This window comes from Xylocopa sonorina, chromosome 1, assembly GCF_050948175.1.
Source record: "Xylocopa sonorina isolate GNS202 chromosome 1, iyXylSono1_principal, whole genome shotgun sequence".
Classification (NCBI taxonomy): Eukaryota; Metazoa; Arthropoda; class Insecta; order Hymenoptera; family Apidae; genus Xylocopa; species Xylocopa sonorina.
The window spans coordinates 11,600,022-11,614,119 of record NC_135193.1 but is presented as its reverse complement, the minus strand read 5'-3'; the positions used below and the strand labels follow the sequence as shown (position 1 = coordinate 11,614,119).

The 14,098-nt window shown below is 31.1% G+C and overlaps 3 protein-coding genes across 5 annotated transcripts; 2 read left to right on the top strand and 1 right to left on the bottom strand.

Annotated features, from left to right (window-relative positions):
- Positions 1 to 8: 8 nt before the first annotated feature.
- Jarid2 (Jumonji, AT rich interactive domain 2) lies at positions 9 to 7,051 on the bottom strand. Its single transcript, XM_076906028.1, has 12 exons — positions 6,841 to 7,051; positions 6,586 to 6,755; positions 2,977 to 6,493; positions 2,654 to 2,879; positions 2,410 to 2,562; positions 2,125 to 2,323; positions 1,888 to 2,036; positions 1,497 to 1,806; positions 1,007 to 1,413; positions 772 to 870; positions 383 to 685; positions 9 to 305 (listed from the first exon to the last, which is right to left on the bottom strand). Exons 1-12 carry the CDS (start codon positions 6,924 to 6,926, stop codon positions 219 to 221), a joined length of 5,706 nt encoding a protein of 1,901 aa, XP_076762143.1. The 5' UTR covers positions 6,927 to 7,051; the 3' UTR covers positions 9 to 218.
- Positions 7,052 to 7,623: 572 nt separating this feature from the next.
- LOC143430875 (LITAF domain-containing protein) lies at positions 7,624 to 9,304 on the top strand. Of its 2 annotated transcripts, none has more exons than XM_076907350.1 (4): positions 7,624 to 7,774; positions 8,189 to 8,336; positions 8,467 to 8,623; positions 8,713 to 9,304. In XM_076907350.1, the coding sequence occupies exons 2-4, from the start codon at positions 8,222 to 8,224 to the stop codon at positions 8,816 to 8,818; spliced, it is 378 nt and encodes a 125-aa protein (XP_076763465.1). In that variant the 5' UTR covers positions 7,624 to 7,774; positions 8,189 to 8,221; the 3' UTR covers positions 8,819 to 9,304. The 2 variants fall into 2 exon arrangements, with proteins under 2 accessions (XP_076763465.1, XP_076763472.1); XM_076907357.1 differs by having other exon boundaries at positions 7,659 to 7,774; positions 8,195 to 8,336.
- Positions 9,305 to 9,972: 668 nt separating this feature from the next.
- LOC143430201 (pyruvate dehydrogenase phosphatase regulatory subunit, mitochondrial) lies at positions 9,973 to 14,093 on the top strand. Of its 2 annotated transcripts, none has more exons than XM_076906253.1 (14): positions 9,973 to 10,354; positions 10,432 to 10,644; positions 10,722 to 10,885; positions 11,003 to 11,166; positions 11,253 to 11,436; positions 11,516 to 11,712; positions 11,788 to 12,103; positions 12,254 to 12,411; positions 12,488 to 12,636; positions 12,724 to 12,931; positions 13,002 to 13,091; positions 13,192 to 13,371; positions 13,455 to 13,655; positions 13,801 to 14,093. In XM_076906253.1, the coding sequence occupies exons 1-14, from the start codon at positions 10,104 to 10,106 to the stop codon at positions 14,008 to 14,010; spliced, it is 2,685 nt and encodes an 894-aa protein (XP_076762368.1). In that variant the 5' UTR covers positions 9,973 to 10,103; the 3' UTR covers positions 14,011 to 14,093. The 2 variants fall into 2 exon arrangements, with proteins under 2 accessions (XP_076762368.1, XP_076762359.1); XM_076906244.1 differs by having other exon boundaries at positions 9,974 to 10,354; positions 11,507 to 11,712.
- The last annotated feature ends 5 nt before the right edge of the window (positions 14,094 to 14,098 follow it).

Below are 14,098 nucleotides of genomic sequence, written 5' to 3'. Positions count from 1 at the left end.
TGTCTGAGATGCTTCATCTGATTTTATACTTTAAATATTTTAAGTTGATCTGCTTTATTATGGTGAAACAAAAATTCATTTTTTATATGTACAATTTTATTATCACGATAAAAAGAATAAATATGATATATATGTAACAAGATCTCACATAATTATCTTGAAATAGATTAATAAATAATTATTACCTATGTAATTTAATAAATAGCTTTATAGATTCATTACTTCGTTTGTTTAATTTGATTGGTTTTTTTAGATTTGGCTTCAATTCTTTCTTCTAGTTTATGAATCAGGTCGTTTAATTCTTCCTGTATAATAAAAAATTATTTTAAAGAAATTTATATTCTATAAAAGCCAATTGACTTTATAAGAAAAACATCTTTACCTCGTTGTAGGTGTACATTAATGTGCAGTGTTTTAAAATTTGTTTTTTTTTGTTCAATAATTGTAATGCATGTGATAAGCAGTAAACGCTATCATCTTGTGAATTACTGACCAATGAAACAAATAAATTAGCTCTGCAAATTTCACACTCAAAGTCGCCGTCATCCTCTTTTACTTTTTTCCCTTTCTTTCGTTTTCCACTGTCAGGCAAAGGTAATCTCTCTGTATTTGTAAGACCTACTAATTCCAACTCTTTACGATAACTTATTTCCTTTTCGCGAATTTTAATTACACTGGACAGAATCTACGAATGCAATTGTTAGTAAATTTTTCATGTAAGTTTACACAAAAATATTTTGTAATATAATAATTATTGTGGTATACTTATACCTGTTTTAACACTTCTATATGAGATCTAGAGTCATTAATAATGTTAAACAATAATCTTTCAAATGAAAAGATTGATGGTTCACAACTATCTTGTATATCCTACAAATACAATTACCCAAACATTATTCCATACGTAATTGTATAAATATTGCAAAATATTTTTACAATGATTCAAATGAATTCATACAATTTTATTATGTATATAATATATAATAGATAAAAATATTATTCTTACCCTAAATACTTGTTCAGCAGTTTCTAACCAGGATGGTTGTGCAAAGTAAACACTTTCAGATACTACATAACCAGTGCATATGCTTGACGTGAATGCTTTAGGAAATACAATTATAAACTGTCCTGGTTCCTGTACAGTCTGGCATAATGATACTCCATTGCTAACCAATAACTCGGGGGGTACCATTGCTGTGTCTGATGGTAACCATATAGTTTTATTTTTGCAATATCGCGGAACCATTTTTGAAAGAGCTTCTCTAAAGTTATTATTATGTTCATCTGGTATGCCGTACCAAATTTTTTTAGCACCGGTATGTAAGTATTCTATCCATGGAAGACCATGGGGGTCGCGATACCAACAACATGCGCTAAATAACATACCTACATGGAGGGTTGGTACTGTCACCCCTATAAATAAAATTAAAATGTATGTTGCCTCCCTAACGATATTTATATTTTAATTATAAAGATATTAAAACATATTTCCATACCCATTATAGGGCCCAGAGCTCTTAGCACCGATCCAGCATTATTAGTAAGTACTTTAAGGTTCCATGGGTGCCTTGCAAATGGACTATTTTTAGCAACTGAGAATCCAAAACCACGTCCACTTGAATCAATGCTTGCAGCATGTACACAAACATGCCGTTTTCTTTCCGCGACGTGTTTCCAAAATGCACTTTCAACTTCATCGGCAGAAGCCCCTTCGCTTTCGTTTCCAGATCGTTGATTTTCACCAAACCACATACGTTGTGTGTTTCGTGCAATACGATAAAAAGCGTTTAACGGCATGTTTCTACCCTGTATAATAATTTTGTATCCCCATGGATTAAGACGCGCCAAATATTTTTACAATAACAATTATTGTTTTAAAACTCTTACTTTTACAATACATTCCTCGATTTCGTCAGAGCTATCATCATCTTCATCTTCCTCATTTTCACTTACAGATGCACTTTGCCTTTGCAGAGCTTTACTTTCTCTCTTCATCCATTCAGATTCCACTTCATCAAATAATTTGCCTCGTTCCTCTAAATACATTGTTTTATTAATAAATTACTTTGAAAAAAATATGTTGTTTTATATCAATATACTTTTGACATTTATGTGTATAAATACCTGGAGATAATGTATCATATGGTAATAAATATTTGCAATAAATGTCGTCTAATTTGGTTACACGATCTTGAGCCGATTTTGGTATTTTCATACCGTCAGCTACTTTTTGCCACTTCTTTTTTTCAATAACTTCTTTCAAGCCTCCTAAGCTTTGAACTGTTTGATATAAATGAGGCAAATCAACTTCCATACCGCCGATCTAAAAGAAAAGCACATTAAACTGTAGAGGTAGTATATTAAAAAGAAGAAAAGCTAAAAGAAAAAATTCTATGTTTGAAATTTTACCCAAGGTGGATGAGTAAATGTTATCCTCTGTGTGGCTAAGTACTTTTTAATAGCCATCATTTCCTTCACATTAGGACCCCATCTATGAAGCATACGATGTACGTATTGATTATAAGCGGTAAATCGCATGTCATCTGATACTTTGCATTCCGGCTAAAAGAAGAAAAACAATATGAAATGTATAATTAATTCATTTATGATTGCATGTATTTAAACAGAATTATCGGTTTTTAATGAATTTTACTTTGAAATTTGGTGGAGGTACAACTCTACATATTCCAAATTTCTCAGCAATTGGTCTTATTTTGTCTATATATTCCAGAGGATCTTGAAAATCTTTTTCGCTAGGATGAAATGTTGGAGCTTCAACTAAACGTGCCTCATTATTCTCATCTTTTGCACTTGGAAATGTTACATTATTAGTTGGAGAATAAATTTCTGAACCTTTTTGTTTTGCTTTTATTTGACATCTAAAATTTTAAATATCGATTATAGTTACACGTACTCAAGTAACAGAAATAATGTACAATGCAATATCTTGAGGAGAATAAAGTCACAGTTCCTTACCTTTTCCCATTTTTATTTGAGTCAATGGAGGTCTTTCTTTCTCTAGAAGTTTTAGGAGATTTTAACAATTTTTCTGTTCCAATATTGAGCACAGTTACATTGTTTTGTTTACTTGTTGTTTGTACTATATTTTCAGTTTTAGTTGGAGAAGATGGTTGAAATTCAGAATTGGAGGCAGTAATGATCGATGTTGTACTTGTAGAAGTGGATGGTACAGGATGATCAGTTGTTAAAAAGCTAGAGCTGGGTGGAGTCCGAGTTGTTGGTTGTACTGTGCCTATAGGAGGACAACGCGCAATTGATGATGGAGGTTTGGTAACCAGTTTTGCCCTTAGAAGAACTTTCTGATTAGGCCCAGTTGGTCCTTCAGTACCAAGTTTTACAGCTACACCTTGAATTAATTGTTGCCCTTGGACTAAATTTGGTCCATTTCTTGTCACAGCTTGTAAAGGTATATAAAATAATTGACCATCATTCTCATCATCATTTTCATTATTACTCTCTGTTTGAGTAGATATTTCTGTACTTTTTTGTTGATTCACATCTCCTTCTCCTGTTTGCTCTTGTGTCTGTGCATTGTCATCAAGGTTTACTTGCACAGCTATTGAGGTACTACAGTTTACATTGCTCCAAGTTGTCGTCAATTTATCCAGTGGCAGAACTTGTATATTGGCTAAAGTTGCAAAATTTTTTGGTAGTTCGAATTTGTTTACATTCATTGTTGCATTTAACGTATTGTTCATTTCTACTACTTCATTCTTATCTTTGGAAGGGATACTGGTAAGTGGTGCCGCTTCGCAATTATCTTTGATTACTTTTTCCATGCTTTTATTTGCTATACTTTCTAATTTACTAGAATTACTGTCCAATTTATTCATTATATTACTCTCAGATCTGTTTGCATTACTTTCAATTTTATCTGCATCGGCCCCGGATAAATTAAGAATTATGTTTGATTTATTAGAATCCCGAACTTTACGCCTGAAGGGAGTACTGACAGGGACTTCGGTGTCACTTTCAAATGCATAAACGCTACTTTCATTTTCCGGCGAGAATGCATTAGCGTTAGGTATTACTGTTTTACGTTCTTTAACTTTGGGTAAAAATGGTTTCCTAGGTTGAAATATAGTTTTCTTTTCAACTGGTAATTTTTTCTCGATTGACCCATCTGCTAAATTCTGTTCAGATTTTAATACATCACTTTCCTCTCCAGGACACGAATCTTTATTTAATTTGATATTTCGTCCCTTATTAATATCTTTCAAATCTACATTATGTTTATTAATATTAGTGAATTCATTTTGTGGTTTTATGTCAGGCTGCAATTCTCCTGCTATAATCGGTGTATATTTATTAAGTATATTCGTACGATCTTTTATATTAGCTTTCTCTGCTAATTTCGAAAGCGTGACATTAACAGGTCTCACCAGATGCTGAATCTTCGTCGATATCGATAAATGCGACACGTCAGCCTTTTTTTCGCAAACGTCATATTTAAAAGCAGATACATTCTCCATTTCTAACTTACTTTCCTCTTTAGCAAGTGAACTTTCGTTTAACCATTTTTCAATTTGTTCAGTTGACATATTTACTTTCTCTTTCCTCACGTGCAACGTCGACAGAGACATATCTAGAACGTTTGTGGATGAAATTTCTGTTTTCTGATGATATTCTTTTTCAGTACTTTCTATTAACATTTTACGTTCTACTTCATCAAGTATTCCTACTTTATTCTTTTCAATTTTTGGAGTGTAGTGATTACTTGACGTATTCATAACTGGAGGTGAATATGCATTTAACGAATGTTCATTATTCGACAATTCTTTATCTTGTTTATTAGATTCACTTGAATTTTGTCCATCTTCTACTTTAGTTATTTCTAATTTATCAATGGCTTTTTTCGTAGTAAGAAGATTAACGTTAACATGTGTTTGACAAGAATTTAATACTTTAGATATTGCTTTCTTTGTAAATCCCCGAAAAGATTCTTCATCGTCTGATATTTTTGAAAGATCCGTTTTTACATTTTCATTTAAAGCCTCTTCAAGTTTAACTTCAATGTTGTTATCGTTAGTTTTACTAGCAGTCTCTTTTTGTATATTGTCATCTTTCTTTCTTTTCAATTTATTGAGTAACATTCCCAATGTTTCTTCATCAGAGTCTGTAGCTTCTTGTACGGCGTTTTTTGTTTCTTTTTGTTTTAATCCATTGCCTTTTTCTGGTAACGACTTATTCAAAGTTTGTTCTCGCTTACGTTTCATTACAAATTTCTCCTTATTAAATCTTAAATTATTTTGAATCTGACTTTTCGATTTATTATTTGTATTACTTTGAATATCCATCCGTGTTACCACATTCTTAGTAGATGATCTAAGGTAACGACTTGCAGGTTTATTTAATTTACCTAAACTTCGTCTTGTAACAGGTTTTACGTTGTTGGTTCCATTAGAACTCACAGATTCTTCATCACTATCAATTTCACAATATTTTAAAACTCTTATTAATCTTCTACTTTTAAAAGCAATTTTATTAGTTTTACTTTTATCCAGTTGCTTATTTGATGTACCAGGGATAGAAGTCATTTTACCATCTTTATTTTTAGCCGTTACTTTCGCAAGTGACTGTTTTACTTTAGCTTTGACTTCACCTTCTGCTTGAGTAATTTTACGTGTATTTGGTAATTCTGGAAAACTGTCCATAGAAACAGTGTCATCATTTTCTAAGTCAGGACTAACGAGTTTTCGTCCAAGAATCTCCATATACATCGCGGCTGCTTCTTTGGTCTTTCTCGTTGGTCTCCTACAAAGATTTTTTGGAGATATTGTACCACTATGAGAACGAGTGATTCTTCTCATTTCAGATTTACTTCTAGTACATATATTTTTCTGAACTGAAGTCTTTTGGACTGTACGTTTCATTTGTGGTACTGATTTTTCTGTTTCTTCATCATCTTCAGACGTAGAATCCGAATTTGATGTATCACTGTTTTTCTGTTTTGCTATAATTTTTTTCTTTGGTTTACATGGTACAGATTTAATTTTTGGAGGAGCTTTTTTCGCTTTATCTGCAAGTACGCTACTTCGTAAACCAAGTCTTTTAGTCTTAACTCTTGGAAGGAATTTCTTCGGTGCTAATTTAGTTGCAGACTTTAATAATGTACGTTCTGTACAAGATCTTGTTCTCATTACACATGATGTTTTAAACTTATTTTTAATCCTTTGTTTAGCAAGTCGCTGTTCTTGATATTTCTTTTTCAGTGCTTGTACTGTCGATGTTGTGCTTTTGAATGTAGTGATATTCTTCTGCATGGTATTTGGAACTTTCTTTTTATCAGTAACAACAGGCTTTACTTTGATAACACTTTTCTGACTTGTATCTGACTTTTGATGTACATCACTAGATGTACTAGTCGAAGACACAGTCTTATCTGTCGATGTTTGTGCCAATTTAGAATCTACCTTTTCCTTTTTAGTTCCGACATTGAAAAAATTTAAGCTTGGAGGTAAAATTGATGTTCCTAAATAAAAATTTGAATTGATTATTAGTACATGGATCATGACTCTTAAGACATATAAATTATATATACGTGAGAAATAAAAATTTAAGAACCTCTAAAGCATAAAAATGTCAAAAAATCTTCTGTATTTGGTCTCTTGTGAGTTATCAATTCTGTTATAACCGTCGGTTTAAGCTTTTCTTTATCCTTGATAGGAGTATGCGAAGGATTGAAAACTGTTGTTGCACCTTGTGCAAATTTTCTTTGCGCGTGCACTTTGGTCCTATAATAAATTATATACGTATCAAAAGTATACAATGCTAATGAATGTAAAATAATCATTAATTGTTGAAAAACTTTTCTCTTACCTCTTCGGAGATTCCGAGAGTGGCTCCATAAGATCCACCAAGTCTCCTTCTTTTCGTTTTCTTTTATCGTTTCGGCTCAACACCATCTTCAATTTTATTAAAAAATACTTCTGGCAACCAGTAATAAAAATTAGTATCGTATAATATTCAGATAGTGAGGATTTAACTATTATCTAATCGATAGTTTCATCTTTTTCTCAAGACAAGGGAAAAAACCTATAAAATATTCAATATTAGAGAAAACAAGTTGTAGGTCTCATCAAGTAAATAAAAAAAATATTTAGTATAGAAAAGACTCAATAAATGCGAACTTTAGTAGTTTATGTTCTTGTGTAATCCTTCAATCGTTTAAAATACATTTCACAGACATACAGAGCAAGATAAAAGTTAATGATATGCACAATCACTTAACATCTGTTCCTTACACCGAACGAGCGATTGTTTATTATGTCAAGTAAGATTAAATACCACGCTTTGAGAGATCTATGGTTTAGATATACATAGATATGCACTATAAAACGATATTGATTTCTCAAGTCCTGTCCGCATTGAAAACGGTACATTGCATTGCATATATAGTTTGCTTAACATCAAGTGTTCAACCAATGAAAAGATAAGCGTGGGAAAACGCGCAGAAAATAAACGTAATTAACGTTATTCGTTGGTCAATTATTTAATTAATTTAGTTGGGAGCCAAATTCGTTTAAATACTGTAGCTGAGGAATTTTGAATGATCAATATTTATTTCGATGGAACGTTCGTGAAAGTCACGATGCGCCATCTGTATACATACTTACACGCGTAAGAACATTCGCTACCTTTTTCGTGTTTATACTTCATACTATTTGAACTATGCACACATTCTATACGTATTTAGAAATGACTCATGCATTGTGTAAATAATTTGTGATCAATTTATTATCGTTTTATCGAGGTAGGCAGAATTATAACATATACTCAGAGAAAAGTTAAGAAGAGATCGCCACGAGCGTGACGTTGTTAATTAGTTTAAGTCATGATATTAAATTTCACAATCGGTTCACAGACATTATTAATGAATGTAATTATAATTTCTGATGTAACATTATTTTTACAACACAACTGTATTTATTTCGAATATAATCATTTCTTTAATAATCTTGCACAATAGAATGTTTCATTATTGTTGTTAATAATTCATTTCATAGTTTGACAACAACTTTATGATTTATTGCCACGAAAAAGTGTCAAAAATATTGTATTAAACGGCTTGAAAGTAATTATACACAATTATTTTGTTTACTTTGTTTCTATCTTATTGATGCACAGCAAACTATTCGTTTATATGTACTTATATAATTGTCTTTAGTTATAGACGTAATCTACTTATAAATAATATATCATGTATAAAACTGGGCCACCACCACCTTATGAACCACCTCCATATGCACCACCTGGCTATGCACAAGCGATTGGTGGGGTTCCTCCTGCTAGTCCCTTTACACCTGCAGAAACTTGTAAGTGTTATCTATATTTATCTTTCATTCAATTAAATATAATTCTGTTAAACTAATTATACTAATTAAACTAGTATTTCATTACATTAAACAATTTGATATAGATTTAAAAAATTCTTTACCATCATAGATACAAATGGACCAACTATAGTTACGACAATTGTTCCACTTGGACCAGGATCAACGCACACAATTTGTCCTCACTGTCATACAGAAATTGATACCACAAGAAAAACGGAACCTGGCATGATTGCTTATATATCTGGAGTGGTGATTGCTTTAATGGGGTATATACAAATGTCTTTTATAATTATGAATTTCTATAATTATGAATGTAGCTTCCATTCTATAATATCTAATATATTATTCTGAACAGATGCTGGTTGGGATGCTGTTTGATACCATGCTGTATCGATGAATGTATGGATGTTCACCATACTTGTCCTAATTGCAAAGCTTATCTGGGCCGTTATAGGAGATAAAGTAACGCAATATTAGTATCTACCGTATTTCAGTTTAAAATCATTTGGAAGTCGCATTATATTATATGTATCACATTGTTATATATATATATATATATATACAGCGGATAATTTTTTTATTTTTATGAGTTAAGGAAGTATTTCCAATGATTTGAGTATTAACTAACAGCTTTAAACTTTATGTAAAAGTTTATGACACGTACAATGCACAATGCAAAGATTGCACATGATATTGAGAAAGTACGTTACTAATTGAAATATTCATAAAGTGAATCTCAATGTTAAGTGAAAAAGTTTTAAGAAATTAATTTCTCGTTATTGTGCTTCTGAACTTTTTCATTAAAAGACCAGAATATATAGTTAAACTAAATGTACAAGTAAATACAAATCTTATTAATAGTTTTGTTTACTATAAATATTGTACAATACAAATTTTCATATATAACATGTATATGTGGGAATTAACATTGTACACAAAACATTTTAGCCGAATATTTAAATGTTATATACAATATATCTTTATCTAACTTGCATTTACAACTGCCAGCAGTTGCTTCTCTACGAATACCACTACAAAATTTATTTTTTAAAATTATTAAAAATATAATAAATTTACACTATTTGTATCTGTTTTCATGTGGAGTTTAATTTAATATAGAAATAATAAAATATACTTATAAAAGTATCTATTTTTTGGAAATAATGCGCACTACTGTTTTTTTATAATAGATACAGAGGTTTGTATAAATTTTTTAATAAAAATACATACTTTGTAACATACGAGATGAAAATTACAGTTTAAAAATAAAGTACCAGTTAATAATGTTGATATGGAATAAGATATAATTTTCTGTGAATTATACAATTAATATTTGTTTTTATTTTTACAATGATATTCCTAAATGTTAAATAAAAGTGATATAAATATGGAAGTTCTGCATATTTAAACTGTTTATTACGAGCATTAAGAAACTACAGATAATCTTGTATTACTAAGATGTATCAGACAGTATACATTTCTGAAAATTAATTTTTAATTTTTTGCTTATAAACTTTTATTCATATAAGAAATTAACATTAAGTTTATTTTGAATTTTGTAAGACGAACATACAACACAGTTAATGATACTTTAAAATAAGTATGACACGAGTTTACAACGTAGTTCGTCTTTTCAATTCTATAGCAATCTAACCTTAATAGTAATGTAATTAGCCATAAATACATGCGTTTTCGTATTGTTTTTACACGTTAACTAGTGAACAATTTAGATTTTTATTTACAATAATGTGGTATCATTTAAAAATATTTTCTAATAAACACGTAGCAAAGTGGAATAATTTTACCTTTTCCAACTGTCAAAGATTAAGGTACAGTAGTTCAAAATCTACCATTAAAGCAAGTGAAGATGTTGATGATCCACTTCCCAAGGAAGCAAAAGTTGTTATATGCGGCGGTGGTGTAATGGGGGGTGCAGTTGCTTATCATCTTTCTCGTATGGGATTAGGGCCTCAAACCGTTATCTTAGAAAGCGGCAGGTAGATCCTTTATAATACGTATAAATATTTTGTATTTTATTTTGATTTATTTGTTTCTATTTCTTCTGTAAATTCAGATTAGGAGGCGGAACAACATGGCATACTTCAGGATTAGTAGGAGCATTTAAACCAAGCTTGGCGCAAGTTAAACTTGCTCAAGATAGTATTGCGTTGTACAAAGAATTAGAAGAGAAAGGTTTGTCGACAGGATGGAAACAATGTGGTAGTCTTTCTTTAGCACGTACAAGAGATCGTATGACTGTATTTAGACGAATGAAAGCACAATCTATGTGAGTTAATTATCGATTACAAATATAATAAGGTATAAATAATGATTAAGTATTAATTATTAAATGAAAATTTTTAGATCACGTAACATAGAATGTCATCTGATTACACCAAAGCAAGTCCAAGAGATATGTCCATTATTACAAGTAGATGATTTGGTTGGAGGTTTATGGATTCCAGGGGATGGTGTAGGGGATCCATACCAAATTTGTTTAACTTTAATAGAAGAAGCAAGGAAGAAAGGTACTTGTAACATCTATCTCTCTTCATTTTTTCTAGCTAAAAAAGTATACAACTGTATTTAATTCTGCATTATAATTAGATTTGAAAACAATATTTAATTCTTAGTGGTTGTTTTAGGTGTTAAAGTATTTGAAAATTGTAAAGTAACTAAGATTATTACGCAAAACGGTAAAATTGAAGCTGTAGGGACAACAGGTGGCACTATAGAATGTGAACATTTTGTGAATTGTGCTGGATTTTGGGCACGTAATGTAGGCAAATTAAGTGAACCATATGTAAAGGTTGGATACTTTTTTCATTCAGTCATCGTATTGTTAGATATATAAGAAACATAATTTTTCTAAACTATTATGCTCGTTTCATTTAGGTTCCTCTTCATCCTGTAGAACATTATTATTTGCATACAAAACCCATTGATGGATTGGATCCTATGACACCTGTTATAAGGGATCTAGATGGATACATTTATTTTCGGGAAAACAATGGAAGTTTATTAGCTGGTGGTTTTGAACCAGTTGCAAAGCCTGCATTTGAAGATGGAACGATACCTGGTCGGGTATAGTTTTTTTTATATATCCCTGTCTTATATAAATTTGAAAATTGAAGAGAATTTTAATTCAGAAGGTACAGAAGAAAGATTTTTACCAGAAGACTGGGATCATTTTCATATTTTACTCGAACAAATGCTTTATAGAATTCCGAGTCTGGGAAATGCAATTTTGGAAAGATTGTGTAATGGCCCTGAAGCATTTTCACCGGATTGCAAATGGATAGTTGGCGAAGCACCTGAAATACGCAATTATTATATAGCCGCTGGTATGAAAACGGTAAATAGTAGGATTTACTTAATGTATATTGGTTGAAATGTAAGAAAATACTTATATGCTGAATATTTTCTTTAGGTAGGTATATCAGCGGCTGGTGGTGTTGGTCGAGCAACTGCAGAATTAATAGTTAACGGCTCGACATCTTTAGATATGTATGAATTAGACGTATCGCGTTTTTTGGGACTTCACAATAATCGCAAATTTTTACGCGATCGAGTAAGAGAAGTTCCCGGCATGCATTACGCTTTACAATATCCTCATCATGAATTTAAAACTGGTAGAAATTTAAGAATGTCTCCAATTTATCCCAAACTTCGACAAGCCGGTGCTGTATTTAGCCAAGTGATGGGGTACGAGCGACCATCCTGGTTTCAATTAGATGACGATAATGGTGGGATTTTATTGCACTTTATAAAAAAAACTATAGTGTATAGAAATATTTTTTAGAACGAAAGTTATTTGTAGAATGCTATTATTAACGTAACTATTTTGTAAAAAAAAAAAAACTGAATTCTATTATACAGATTGCTTTGCTACACAGATTTGGAAACAATTGATGGATTTCAAAGGTACAAGATAGCATATACAAACACATTTAGTAAACCACCATGGTTTGAACAAGTTTCGCACGAATATGCTGCATGTCGCGAAACAATTGGGCTTAGTGATTATTCTTCTTTTACTAAAATCGATTTATGGGTATGATACCTTATCATAAATAACATGTAGTAATATTATTATATCAAATAATCTTGTGATTTATACATTGTTTTAGTCAAATGGAATGGAAGTGGTGGATCTATTACAGTACTTGTGTTCAAATGATGTAGATGTTCCAGTAGGAAGTATCATCCATACAGGCATGCAAAATCATCGTGGAGGCTATGAAAACGATTGCAGTTTAGCTCGTATTGCTCCCAATCAGTAAGTTATGAGCAATTGATTTTAACATGAAAATGTTAAAATTATGAGATATAATTTCATAATACAATCTTTTTTTTCATATTTAAGCTATATGATGATTGCACCCACTATACAACAAACTCGTTGCAAACATTGGATCAATCGTCATTTACCTGCAGATGGTTCTGTAGCAGTATCTGATGTAACATCAGCATATACAGCAATTTGCATCATGGGCCCTGCTACTAGGCCGTTACTATCAGAATTAACAGACACTGACTTGAATCCTAAAAATTTTCCATTTTTTACTTTCAAGGTATTCATTCTTAATCGTTAATTGTATTGTTATTGTTACATTGTTAATTATACATTCATTTCCTTAAAAGGAATTAGATGTTGGTCTTGCTAATGGAATACGCACAATGAATTTGACTCATACTGGTGAACTCGGTTACGTTTTATATATCCCAAATGAAGTAAGTATGCTTAAATAAGAATTATTTTATAAAGAAATATTTTTTTCTAAAATTGTAATCTTTTATATTAAAAATATTTACACCTATCGTCTATTTGTAGTTCGCATTACATGTTTATACAAGATTGGTAGAAGCTGGGGCTAAATATAAGATAAAACATGCTGGTTACTATGCAACTCGAGCTTTACGGGTTGAAAAATTTTACGCGTTCTGGGGTCAAGATTTAGATACTTTTACCACTCCTTTAGAATGCGGTCGAACTTGGAGAGTAAAACTTGATGTAGCTATATTTTTCTAATTTATGAATTCTATATATTAAATTTGTATCACAATACAATGTCTTAAAGTTTATGAATTTAATAGAAAACGGTGGATTTTATTGGCAAAGATGCTCTTTTAAAACAACGCGAAGAAGGTGTAAAACGAAAATATGTCCAACTGTTATTAAATGATCATGATTCTGAATTAGATACATGGTGTTGGGGCAGTGAACCTATCTTTAGGAATGGAAAATATTGTGGAATGACAACTACTACGGGTTACGGATTTACGTTTAAAAAGCAGGTACAAATTTAGTGTTTTTAGTTGATTAATAAGCGTACATACATATTTACATGTACGATATATTACATACTTTGAAGCTTTAAAAGATTTTAAAAATATATAAAAAATTATAATATATACAAATCATTAATAAATATGAATACAGGTTTGCCTTGGATTTGTACAAAATATTGATTCGCAAGGATATCCTCAGGAAGTAACAAATGAATATATATTATCAGGAGATTATGAAGTAGATGTAGCAGGAATAAAATACCCTGCTAAATGTCACCTGCATAGCCCAAATCTGCCAACCAAATTTCCAGATAAGGAAAGGGACTCTTACCATGCAACACGTGATCATCAAGTCGTTTAACTTGTGGACGATAGTATAAATTTTGAATCTTGTACAAATGGTGTACATAGACAATGTTTAATAAATTATTTAATAAGTGATAATTATA